Source organism: Pagrus pagrus, assembly GCF_965226575.1.
Source record: "Pagrus pagrus genome assembly, chromosome: 13".
NCBI classification, from domain to species: Eukaryota; Metazoa; Chordata; class Actinopteri; order Spariformes; family Sparidae; genus Pagrus; species Pagrus pagrus.
Window position 1 is genome coordinate 11,263,168 of NC_140197.1, and position 13,036 is coordinate 11,276,203.

Here is a 13,036-nt window from a genome sequence, read left to right on the forward strand (position 1 = left end):
GCACTTACACATATCAGACAACTTCTACAATGATTAAAAAATGGTGGGGAGATTGTTCACAATCTGTGTGCATCTGTAAGTCTGTAGCCATGTCTTTAGTTTACAAAAGTCAAGTCAGGTAACATGAAGTACTAATAATAATGTATGGACTCAACCAAGTTTCACAGAAAGATATTACTGTAGGACAAATATATGTTGTACACAAATGAGAACTTCTTGAGGATTGAGGATGAGGATTTTATTTTCCTTTCCTTCCCTCTTCATCTGCAGACAAAATAATGAAACACAATAAATCATTTTTAAACATTAGAAAAATAACATTTTTTTTCATGGAAATGTCTTGCACACAGTGCTGAAGATAAAGAATAACAATCTTGTTTAATCCCTTCATCGTGTGGTTCACACCGGGGCAGGTGAAGGTCAGCTTATTAAGATTAAATCAATTCAAAATTACACAAACAACAACAATAAAAGCTCAACTCCAGCTACTCTGAAAAACTGCCGTAAACCAACCTTCCACCAAGTCTGTGGTGCATCCCAAGTTAATATGGTAATAAAACAATTTAAAATTTCTCGAGGAAAATGACTCTGTCTCCTTTTAGATAACTAGACCTCCACTCTGGTTATCACCAAAGCTTATTAGCCTTGTAGCTCAAAACTCCTACAAGATAGTAGTGCTCTTTCATCTCAGTGTTATCCCTCACTCTTCAGTGAATTCTGGATTATCACTGAGAAAGATGATTTGTGTGTTAGCTCTTCTAAAAACAAATAACAAAAAAACAAGTTCTGTTATCATTAACCCCTACCAACCTGTGGAGACCTCTTATGAAGACATTGACATGTTATGACAGTGTTTAAGCATAAAAAACTGATGAAACAATATCATTGTCAGCCACACTATAAAGTCTTTTACTCCTCTTTTAAGTGCACACCTTAATTGTCATCGTTAATCTCTCTCAGGCAGTTGAAAGTGAGACTGTATTTCATACATGACAACAAATTCGTAATAGCCTTTCCCTCAGAGTGTCAGCAAACTAGTTGCTGTTGTGCTCAGCTCAAATTTTCATCCATTTTTAATAACATCCTCCCCTTATTTGGATTCACAAGTTGTATTTTTCTTGCTTGCCTAAGCTAAGCATATTGTACCAATCTCAACAACTTCAAACCTTTAGACGATACCCACTCAGTCTCACTTGCTCTATCTAGTGCATAATAAATCTAAATGAGGCCAATACGTTTTGCATCATTTGATGCAGGCAGCTAATGATGCTCTAAACTTCTAAAGAGTAATTTTAAACAAGTACATTTCTATTAAGCAAAAACAGGCTCAAAAGTCAAAGACTCACTCTGCCTGGTCATTAAAACTTCAGTTCAAGGAAGAATACTTTAAATTAGAATATATCCTGGCTTTGCTTCAAGCTGCCAATTACAAATGTATTAGACTGCTGAAATGATTGAATATTATTTATATTTATCTATTGCACAACAGATAAATATAACATTTGAGTCTGAGTTACTATCATCACAAGTTCCTATTTTCTCAACATGGTTCATCTTAACATACATACATACATACTTACATACATACATACATACATACATACGTCACATACATACATAAGTGACGGATGTTTTTTCCTCACCAACACAGTTGCTGATGAGTTGGGGGGAGCTGGCATTGGCCAAGCTCTGCAACAGCAGGACACACACTCGGTCTCTGATGGCAGTGGGCAAGGAGTGGGCTGCCAAGCCCCCAGCTGTCCCTAACAGTTTCAGCCATACATACAGGACCGCAGCCTTCAGCGCTTCATCTGGGTAAAGCAAGGTCGAGCACAAGTGCTCCAGCATGGGCGCTGGTGGACAGAGGTGGGAGATAGACGAGTTTACACATGCACAAAAAGAGGGTTTAGACAAAATAAAACACAATACATACATGATCATGCGGGGAACCTGGGTCTGTGCAACCACAACAGAAGAATATTTTACAGATAATGATAGAGCAACATTGAAGGGTAAGTTGCCCTGAAGATAAATGGATTCAGATCGGCTACTGGGGAGAGAGTGAAGTAAATTGACAGGTTGGAGAGGAGGTGAGAAAAAAAAACTAGGAGTTACTTCTACTGAGAACAGCAGACAGCAGGTAGAGACTCCCAGGACAGCTGTCTAAAGGGGAAGAGAGAAAAACAGAGGACAAACAGTTATGGAGAGAGTGATAAGAAGAATAAGAAAAAAAGATAAGAGAGAGATGGAGGTAGAGAGGCTGAGTGTGAAAAAAAAGGGTGAGAGAAGTAAGAGATATGTGGACAGAGAGCCTTACAGAGACTGAGTCACAAAAACAGAGTGTAAGACATGGAGATTTGATTAATTTACAGAAGGCCTCAATGCAAATTATGTTAATTGCAGAATTAATTAAAATATAAAATATTTTCATGTATGCATAAACATAAATAAATAACCAAATTAAAACATAAATAGCATTTATTTGACAGTGATATAGTCAACAGTGTTTACAACTAATTCTCTATTCCAAAAGTAATCAGGAAATTATGATGAATGATGACTGAACAAAAGAATGATGGCAGGACACAGTGCAGACTGTGTATGTTTGTATGTGTAGGTTCTCATACACCTTCCATCTAATATAGCCCATGACCACACTCACATAGAAGAAGTCAAAGTATAGACCTGCAGTGGCTCACAACAATTTCAAACAACGATGAAATTTCTGTCACAGTGGGGGGAGATTAGTTAATGGCAGCTATGATAACCAAACTACTGCATCAATGTGGACATAATCAAATTATTATTAAATATTAAAATGCGAAAGCTGTGAAAAAATAGTACATACGATAAATATTGAGACAGAGGGAGATAGAACTTGCTAAAGAGAAGAAAGAGAAGCAATAAGTACAAAAGAGTGATTTTGAGAACAGAGGAACAAACAGTGTTTAAGTGTGGGGCAGCGCTGGAGGTGGAGGGAGACAGAGGAACAGAGAGTCAGCAAGTGAAGAAGAGAGAGAGAGAGAGAGAGAGAGAGAGAGAGAGAGAGAGAGAAAGAGAAAGAGACGACAAAGTAGGAGAGCCAAGCCCAAGCCCAGCTGCTCTGTGAAGCAGATCAAAACCCATGTGCACCAGGAGAGGCTCCCAGACATGTTTGATTAAACCAAAATATATGAAGCGGACAAGATGAGAGCCAGGCATAAAGGGAGAAGGAGAGAGCGAAGAAGGGAGCGGGAGAGGAGGAAGATAAGACCTTCAGAGAGGATGGAAATGGGAGAAACACAATAGTATAAGAGTTGTAAAAGGATGGGAGGAAAACAAAAGCCTTTCTGTTGTTAAGCAATGACAAAGAAAACCAAAGGTTCATTCCTTGTTTGCCTTGTTGCTGCCCCACTGTGACACTGTGCACTTGTTTTGTGATCTTCTTTCTACAGTATTTCTCTGTTGTCCTGCTTTATCCTGCTTAACTTATCCTAGCACTAAAACAATGGAAGCTGCAGTTTTACACCTCCAGCGTCCATTGTTTCCTACGGAAGCCCTAAAGGGCCATTCATTCATACATTTTATTTCCTCCGTTTTCCCGTGATAACGAGTTAATTTAATTTGTTTTCTCGAGATCTCGAGTTTTTATCTCGAAATAACAACTGCCGTTTTCCAGAGATAACGGGATAATTTTCTCGAGATCTCGAGATAACGAAACTTTGTTTTCCCAAGATAACAATATAATTAATTCGAGATCTCGAGATAATTATGGAGATGCCTGGGACCTCATAGCTGGTCAGCTATGTAGTTAACGATGACATCAGGCTCACTTAGATTGCGCCACCAATATAGCTGAAGCCTTGATAACCATCTTTTTAGATTACGCACACTAATGTGTATATTATCTGTAATAGCAAGGCATAATGCTATTTTAGCCTGTGTCAGGCCTTGATTGAAAAGATATGTGACACGGTGATCGATATGCTCCTGCTCCTCTGACATTGCTACACTGAATGATGTTTCCTGCAGTGATTTAATATACTGCACTACCGTTTTGTTTTCTCAAGATCTCAAATTAATTTTATCGTTATCTCGGGAAAACGGTAGTTGTTATTTCGAGATAATAACTCGAGGTCTCGAGAAAACAAATGAAATTAACTCGTTATCACAGGAAAATGGAGGAAATAAAATGTATGAATGCATGGCCCTTCAGGGTTTCCATAGTTTCCCACATATAACATGCATTTATTTTGGCCAACCCAAAGCCAGAAATATTCTTCTCTATATTTTTCTTTTCTATGTCTTCCTTTTCCATGTCTGCATAGTAATAAAGTTCAAAATGAAGACTGATTTAGGGCTGCAGCTAATGATTACTTTCAATGTTGATTCATCTGTTGATTATTTTCTTGATTGATTTGTTTGTTGTTTTTTAAAAAAAATGCTGACCAGCGTTTCCCAAAGCCCAAGGTGACGTCCTCAAATTTCTTGTTTAGTCCATAAGACAAAGATGTTCAGTTTATTTTCATAGAGAAGTGAAGAACCCAGAAAATATTCACATTTACGAAGCTAAAATAAGAGAATTTACACTTTACTTTAAAAATACTCATATTGATTTGGATTGGTTATTAAAATAGTTGGAGATTAATTTAATAGTTGACAACTAATTGAATACTTGTTCCAGCTCTGTACTGATTAGCCAAGAAAGTAAATTAATGTAACGTTTATCTTACTAAAGAGTATCTCCCTAACTCTTGGAGCTCAGATCATCTCAACCTGTGAGGTGAGAAACACTGCAGCTGTCCTTTCTTTCCCTTTATTTTCCTTGTTATCTTTGTCCGCCCTCCTCTTCCGTATCTCATTACTGTTCATCTTCCCTGCCTGTTCCCTCATTTTGTCTGTATCCACTTCTCACTTAGGACCTGAGGGAGTAGGACACCAGCAATGCATTAATGAGAGAGCGAGGGGGAAAAGAGAGAGAATAAAAGACAGATTGAGGCAGAGATAAGCGAATGGGTGAGAACAGAGGGGTTAATCAGTTCGATAGATGGGCAGACAGCGAGTCAGAGAGAAAGAGCAAAATGTTGCTCGTGTTGTCATTACCGTCCTGTTGTCGTTAGTCCAAACAGCCCCACAGAGACTCGTTGAGTGACAGGCCGCCGACAGGCACACACAGTCAATAGTGGCAACCCGCATTTTACATCAGCATCACAACAACCCACTGCTACCTGCGGCTGCTCAGGGGAGCTTGTAAAAGCGATGAAAATACATGGGAGGTGGACACAGGTAGCACAGCAAAATACTGTGACGCCTGCACGTGACAAACACACTGCAACCCCCACACACACATCTGAAGTTGATTAACAGTGCCCATTTAACTGAGTGGTGTAATGGTTCAGTGAGTAGAAAGACATCATACAGGTGGCTGTAGCAGAGATTAAATCTACACAGTTGTGTGTGGGAGGGGTGGTGGGGTGCATTAGTGTTCTGCCTCACTAAGCTGTGGAATTGTACATAGATATATAAATATAAAAATATCCTTATATGAGGAATTTCAGGGGAGAGGTTGGATGAACATGTATTCGGAACTTTTGTCTCTTTTTCATATTTAGCAAGAGCTGTCATGGGATTGGCTATGTGGGTAGAATTTTAAGTACGGACACAGCTCGGTTATCTCAATGCAGCTGGAGCGTAAGTGAAAAGGTCGTTATAGCCAGAGAGACTGAATTGAGAAATTTCAAGGAAAAGGATATGAAAAAGCAGTTTGGGTACTTTTTTTCATTTCTTAGAAGCAGCGGAAGTGGAATAGGGCTCAGCATGTAGAAGACTATTTCAGAAATGGACACAGTATAATTATTTATATGCATTAGGGATGTAATTGAAAAGGTCAAAATGAGCTGCCGTGATTAAATTCTGGATATCCTTGAAAATTCAATATTTTCTTTCACATTCTTCTCCTCCATTCAAGGTAAAATTTAATATTCCCAATATATTTCTGGATCTCAGCTTCGAAATAGGCCTGTAACAATTTTTACATAATTGCCTGATTGTGATTATTTGAGCTGACTGTAATCATTTTGTAATATCATTAGAATAATTTCCATTCACATTTATAGAAACAGCTGGATGATGCAAACAAAAATATCACATTTCCGTCACTATTTTCACATCGTTTTCCACCATTTGAGATTTGACTGGTTCTGAAATTATGTTGTTGTGCAAACTAAGCTATGGTTTGATGGCACCTGATTTGAGAATTAGCGCCACCAACTATTTTGTGTATCTCAAGGCACTTAACCTTTATTATTCGTATAATGGTAGTGGATGGATGGATTTTTGCTTATTTTCTGTATATTCAATATGTTAGTTTTCACCCAGAATCTGCCAGTTAAGAGCATAATCAGGTGTAGTTGTGGATGACAAGAATACTGCCTGATTTGGTCAAAGTACGTTGTTTATTTTGATTATTGTTACCTGTCATTGCCAGTAATTTAATACATTTTCATATAGTTCAATAATAGGATTCATATGTATATCTAAGTTATCATGTAATATCAGTGCAATTTAAAAGTCAAACAGAAATCTAATCTTTGTTCATTTGTTCAATGTCAATGAATGGTTTTCCTCTTCATAAGGTGTACGAGTATTATTACACTAGTATTGGGTATATATTATAAAAGCGTCATCAAATTAACAGAAAAAATGACAATTAAATATTTAATCGCAATGATCTATGTGACAATAAATCATCATCTAAATTTTCATGATCGTGACAGCCCTAGAGCCAAATTGAATTGTCCCTCTGACGCTTTATTTTTCTCTCCAGTATTTTGGGTGGCGCAGTGACTATAGCCATCTGAAATTTGACCTGATCCTAACTCACTTGCATTTTTAAAAGTGACCAAAACCAACCTGAGTCAGAGATTATTCTATTGTCCCCAAGAGGAAAATGTATCTCTTTGTTTGCCCACTGCACAAGGAGATCTGATGTCAGGGTCTGCTACAGAGCAGCGAGCTCAAAGTAAAAAATGATTCAGCTTCTGATTGTAAAGCCCCTTGAGACAAAAATTGTGATCTGCAATTTTTAGCTATTTAAATAAAATTGACTTGCTCGAGGATACTGCAATGCAATACACACTGCTGCTTCCCTTTGTACAACAGTGCCAGTATAACTGTGAGGCGTGATTGGGTTTTCTGTTGCAGGGTCTCACCATACTGAGTCACCAGCCTATGGGCCACATCGGGGACTGCTTCCACTAGGCTCCCCAAGAAGTTGAAGATGGGCAGGAAACCCTTCACACTGAGCTGTTCACTGAGCTGGACAGGGAATGCATGCACATTATAAAAATCAACAACAGATACAACACAATGGCAGGGAACTTGTCGCAATGAACATGGCACACGCACATAGTCATAAGCCAAAGCCCTACACCAGGCATGGATTTTCAAAATCACCTCATCAGGGCATGGAAAAATGTGATTTCCACAATGATATTTATGATTTTTAAGTTACATAATGTTGAAAACAAATCAACTACAGCTACTACAATACTACAACTTCAGCCCTATTCTCACAGGACTAGTATTTGGGAACTTCCAGTAATCTTATAATATTTTTGGAGGTCATCTGTGATCTCAGTCCTGTGCAAATCTGCCTTGCCTTGTAAAGTCAAACTTTCACCATAAATTACCTACCATATTTCACCAAACACAAGGTTCATGCAATAATATTTGTGAAACCTTTTTTGTTTAAGAAGCGCAACATTTGATCATAGCTTAAATATAACATAAACATAACATAAAATGTTTAACAGCAAATCAACAGCTCTGCTATGATATCATATATATGTATCTTTTAAAAGTGGAAGGGTAGGAGCACCGAAAAGTTGTGTTCTGTTACTTGACCTAAATGAGTTGCAAATGTGTATTCATGCTTGTAACACATGCAGAAAGTGGGCAAAACAACTCTCAGCTATACTATTAAAGTGGCTGCCGAAGAACAGACGTTCTGCTTCTGAAACATTGAATGTTAGGCAGAGCCTTGACCTCATGTGCAGCATAAAACACAGACGGGCGTGTGGGCGGATAATTTCTAAATTAAATGAGGTTCCCTAGTAATACTAGTCCTGTGCGAATACAGCTTTATACTCTAGATCTTCTGACATATTAATTTGAGACACATGCGTGTCTTTTTTCAAAACTCATAAAAGAAACCTGCTTCTTCTCTGATAAAAAATTTTTTATTCATAACAGCAGGTTCTTAAAATACATTTTCTTTGAAAATTTCTAATCAGGCTCTATTCTAGCTGCATAAATAGGACCTGTCTGCACCTTTACTCTGTGTTTTCCCTATCTGTCATCATCAGTATACAAAGCTTTACTATTTTCTACCTGCAGCCTCAGCTGCTGAATGAAGCTTTTCCACTCCTGCCTCCCCCAGAGGTGACAGAACAACAGCGAGAGGGAGACAAGCACACTGTCTGTTTACTAAACAACCCTGGGAGGATATGCTGTTGGTTACACAAGTGCTGTTAAATATTTTAAGATGTTGAGCATGTTGCCGTGACTGCATGTGTACTGTAGATGAGCAGGTGTTTATCTATATGTCTGTAAATGAGTGTCTCTCACCTGTTTGTGTATCTCATCCAAAACAAAGCAAAGTGACAGCTCACTCTGGAGCTCCAGAAGCAGCTGAACCAGCACTGACACATAAACACACACAAATACATGCATGTACACAGTCAAACAAAAAACACAGAGAAGCATTCCCTTAAAAAACATCACAATCAATGTACAGTTTTCAACCTTTCTAGGAAGGTATTTATAATAAGAAAAGCGAAAAACAAAATAGCAGTTCAAGGTATTTATTAATTCAATATAGATGAGTAATCCAGAGTTTTATCTTTTATCAAATAGTTCTTTGTTTCTTTGTTTAATTTTAAGATTTTGTTTCATCGTGTTTATCATGTGATAAACTTTGATAATGTGTTGTGCCTTAGGGATTCTTCTGATGTAATTATACGCTACCTACAGTCCATATTGCTTACTGCAATAATGTCTGATGTCATAAACATAATAATAATATGCAGGTATATGACAAAGCTTAAACAAAAGGGGATCTTAAAGTTAGTTAATGTTATAAAGGTTCTGGAAGAGTCTTGGCTTTCTTTCTCCTCCTTTGTATCTCCTCATACACACACCACAGACACAAAGACACAAACACAGACACATACTAACACACACACACACACACACACACACACACACAAAGATATGATGACTGCATTATTTATATGGCTTAAATAAGTTTCAAAATGTGTTCATCACACTTGCTCTGTGCAAAGAGCAAAAGCAATGTCAAATTTTAAGCACTCTACTTACTACTACAGCAAAGTGTTCCCTAAGGCATTTTAAGACAGCTACCATAAAATCATTCTGTCATTTGCACTTAGCAAAACATTTTTTTGCATTTTGAAAGACTTTGCTGTACTGAGACAAATCCGACTATGCACTAAAAAATGCTAGTTCGCCTCAAGTCCAACATTCAGACAAGACAAATCTGCATATGGCAGCCTAAAGTGATAGCTAATTAAAAAGGGGATACGCTACAGCACTGTGCAGCAGGGAAAAAATATCAACACGTGAAATGATATCAAAAGAGTTAAATATAGAAACTGGTATGTGATGTAATGTATGATCACCTTAGTAACCAGCAGTGACCATACAACACACAATGTGCGTTTCTGTGTACCTTTGACTAAAAGAGTGACTCATAGCCTGTACGTGTGTGTGAGTTCACTCTCACACTGCCTGCATTATAACAACTGTACATACAGTCTGTGTCTGTTTGTGTGAGAGTTTGAATGTGTACAAATGCATGTGTTTTTTTGTGTGCATGGGCTTGCGTGTACACACAAACACACACACACACACACACACACACACACACACACACACACACACACACACACACACACACACATTATCCAAATCACAAAGAGGCATCTCCTCACCATGGTCAACCTTTTCCAGAGTGTCCGGGTCCTCCACAGTGTGAAGCATCCCTAGGGACAGAACAATAATGACAGGCTAGGTTTAAAAAGCATACCAGTAAAAGCACAGAAGATATTAAATGGTGATTTATGTTGTTGAGCGGTGAGGTCTTACTGATTATACTGTACAGTTTGTGGCCTTAAAATAATATCGTAATGATTTTAGGCTAAGTTGCAATACACAATACATATCTCAATATTTTGAATTCAGTTCAAAAGCACTTCATAAATGCTAGGACTGGGAGATAAAATCAAAATCACAATATCTTTGATCAAATATCTTAATATCAATATTGCAACAATAGGAAAAGGAAGGAAGGAAAAGAAAATTCCTATACCATATGACGATAACAATATCCAAAATCTTAGACACTTTAAGGTCTCATATCACAATTACAATATAATGTCATAACATTGCCCAGCCCTTGTTTGTTCCCAGTTGGAACTACTGTGACAGTCATGTAATGAAGTAAGTTTGCAAGAAATTATATCTTTTCTTTTCTACTACCCTACAAGCATGTATAAAAGGACAATGTTTAGTGGGGGAGATGATATATTCTGTATTGGATTATGCTGTCACTGGCACATGGGGAAGCTCAGTTCAGCATATCATCCCACTAGCACTGTAATTGCTCTTTTAATGTCCTGTCATACCGGTCAGAGCTTTTACCAGTGAACACTTTGCCACATATCCTCTCATTGCACTAATTTGATTAGAGCTCAAATGGTGTAGGCCTAATACTTCATGCTGCAATAACCTTGTGAAATTCATACAGTGCAGAGGAAGTGTCAGTAATATCCTCTGATGATGTGATGCCATAAAAACACACGGTGGTATAATTATAGCAGTGGTAGAGTATAGGAATTTTATATACTAACTCACACATGCTTTTGACCTGCCATCCTCATAACATCTCCTATAGAAGACTTAAGTAATTCATTATGGTGTGGATAATGTACCGGTCCCAGTAGAAGTGTATTAACCACAATACGGGGCTAATAATGCTACTCTCTCAGTATAAAGCATGATCTCACAGGGTCACTGACTTCATTAGGCGGTTGTCATAATATTGACGACTTTATATACATCAAAGGTAGATGGATGGGTGCTGCACAAATATATTGCTCACTCACAGATTCTCATTAATCATTGTATGTTCTTGTCTAAATGTTTTTGACCTTGGTGATTTTTACATGTAGAAGTAGTCTGACTTAGCTTTAGACAGGGTATAAAACTCCATATCAAACAAGAAAGAAACAAGAAAAAAAAAACAGTCTAGCTACTTTTTCAGAGTATGTTTCCTGTACCTCAGCTTTTAAGGCTGATTCTTGTATCTTTTTGTGGAGGTGTCAAAAGATGATATTTGGTGTTAATGTTACTAGGACTTTTTCGTATCTTTTTTTCACAGAACTAGTGAGTATTGCCCCAGTAATTGATTTTGATGGGATGGAAATAGAAATAGAATAAATAATAATATCTAGAAAATCATAAGCAAAACCATCTTGGTTGTTTGACCTTGCAGAAAAGCAGCGATGTGACTGCAGCACTAGCACAACTGTGACGTGACCCAGTGGGGATTAGTTTAAAGGAGAAGGAAGGTCATACAAGCAAACTGAAGCCAGATGCAAGCAAGATGTGTGTGTGTGTGCTTGCTGGTGCGATGGTCGATATCGAATGAGGGATATGTGCGCGGGTCAGTCACACTCACTGTTGTTTTGTTACAAATAAGTGACCTTCCAATATAACTTATCAGCCTTCAGTACCTAACATGACTATTTGGGCCACCAGAGAGAGAACTGGTGAGAGATGAAAGTCCTGTGCTTCCTAGTCATTCTAGCTAGTCCTTCCTTCACATCCTAATCTCATGCTGTCCACAGACCACTATATCTCACCCAGTAGAGCCGCTGTAAAACGCAGAGAGACTCTGGGGTCCTGCCGGAGCAATTCCCTCAGGGCCCCTGGAGAGCACTTCAGCACCCCACTGATACCAGACAAGGCAAAAGACTTCCTCACTGACTGTAAAGAGACAGAGGGAGGGGGAGAGATTGAGGAGGGTGCATCAAGGCCTGTGCATCAAGGGAAATTAGGAGGATAACGTGTTTTCTATAAATATTTTCTGGTCAAACCTTAAAATACCTAAGACAGGAAAATGCTGGAGATTACACATGTGCACACATAACTTAACATACTCCATCCAGCCATATAGTGGAGTTGAATGGATTCTTTTGGTAGGAGGGAAGCTTCATATTCAATAAGATAGAAAAGCAACTTTATCATGTATTCCTCACCGCAATATCGTCACTCTCAATCATTTCAATGGCGCAGGCCACACAGAGCAGCAGGCCGCCCCCCTCCGCAGGCCCCAGGCGGCCGCTCCATTTTGGGTCATGTCTGAAATGAATGGCGTCATAAACGATATCTCCGCTTGTCATTATGGTCTCTTCACCTGTAGAAACAGAAAATACATTTCGTGGCCATGGCTTATCAAACCATTCTGCAAGTCAGGCAGGTGAGTAAATAAGTTAACTACTGTTAGCTATCTTGTATTACAAAGCTTTACCGTTATGCTAGCTTATTGAAAACTTTAACCTCAAACAAAAGTAAATTGCAGTCTGTTTTCCTTTTTAAAGTTTTTTTTTCTAAGAATACCTTCGTGTTGACAACGCTATCACATGAAAAACGCTCATTCAATCGACTAAACAAACCATTACATCAAAAAAATGAAGCAGACGAAAGTAAAATCAGTCAGTCACAGTTAGCCAGAAGGTGGAGTGCGCGATTTGTTGCGCACTCTTTTTTAAATCAAAACTTTATTAAACAATAAAGTGCAAACAAAGTCCAAAAACGGTATAGCAGCAAAGAACACACTGCTGATAACATGTTAACAGCACGTTAAAAAGTAACCAGAACATAAACTCTTGAAAAAAATCTAAATCAAATTGATAATAATTCATATTTGCAAATGATGTATGTACAAAGGAGGGTTTTAATGTAACGCCTGTAC

At 38.1% G+C, this 13,036-nt stretch overlaps 1 protein-coding gene across 7 annotated transcripts in view; it reads right to left on the reverse strand.

Annotated features, from left to right (window-relative positions):
- Window positions 1-12,809, reverse strand: part of mei1 (meiotic double-stranded break formation protein 1) — a 54,953-nt gene extending 42,144 nt beyond the window's left edge. For 6 of the 7 annotated variants that reach the window (XR_014623985.1, XM_084372325.1, XM_084372323.1 and 3 more), the window contains exons 1-7: window positions 12,682-12,808; window positions 12,321-12,478; window positions 11,925-12,048; window positions 9,993-10,043; window positions 8,608-8,681; window positions 7,191-7,296; window positions 1,644-1,853 (exon numbers count right to left, since the gene is read on the reverse strand). Coding sequence is in view for 6 of the 7 variants with exons in the window: in XM_084372325.1 (XP_084228451.1) it covers window positions 1,644-1,853; window positions 7,191-7,296; window positions 8,608-8,681; window positions 9,993-10,043; window positions 11,925-12,048; window positions 12,321-12,464 (709 nt within the window). In the remaining variant the exon portion in view is untranslated. Of the gene's footprint in view, window positions 1-1,643; window positions 1,854-7,190; window positions 7,297-8,607; window positions 8,682-9,992; window positions 10,044-11,924; window positions 12,049-12,320; window positions 12,479-12,681 lie in introns of all 7 variants that reach the window. The other variant, XM_084372324.1, reaches the window with a different exon arrangement.
- Between the last annotated feature and the right edge of the window lie 227 nt (window positions 12,810-13,036).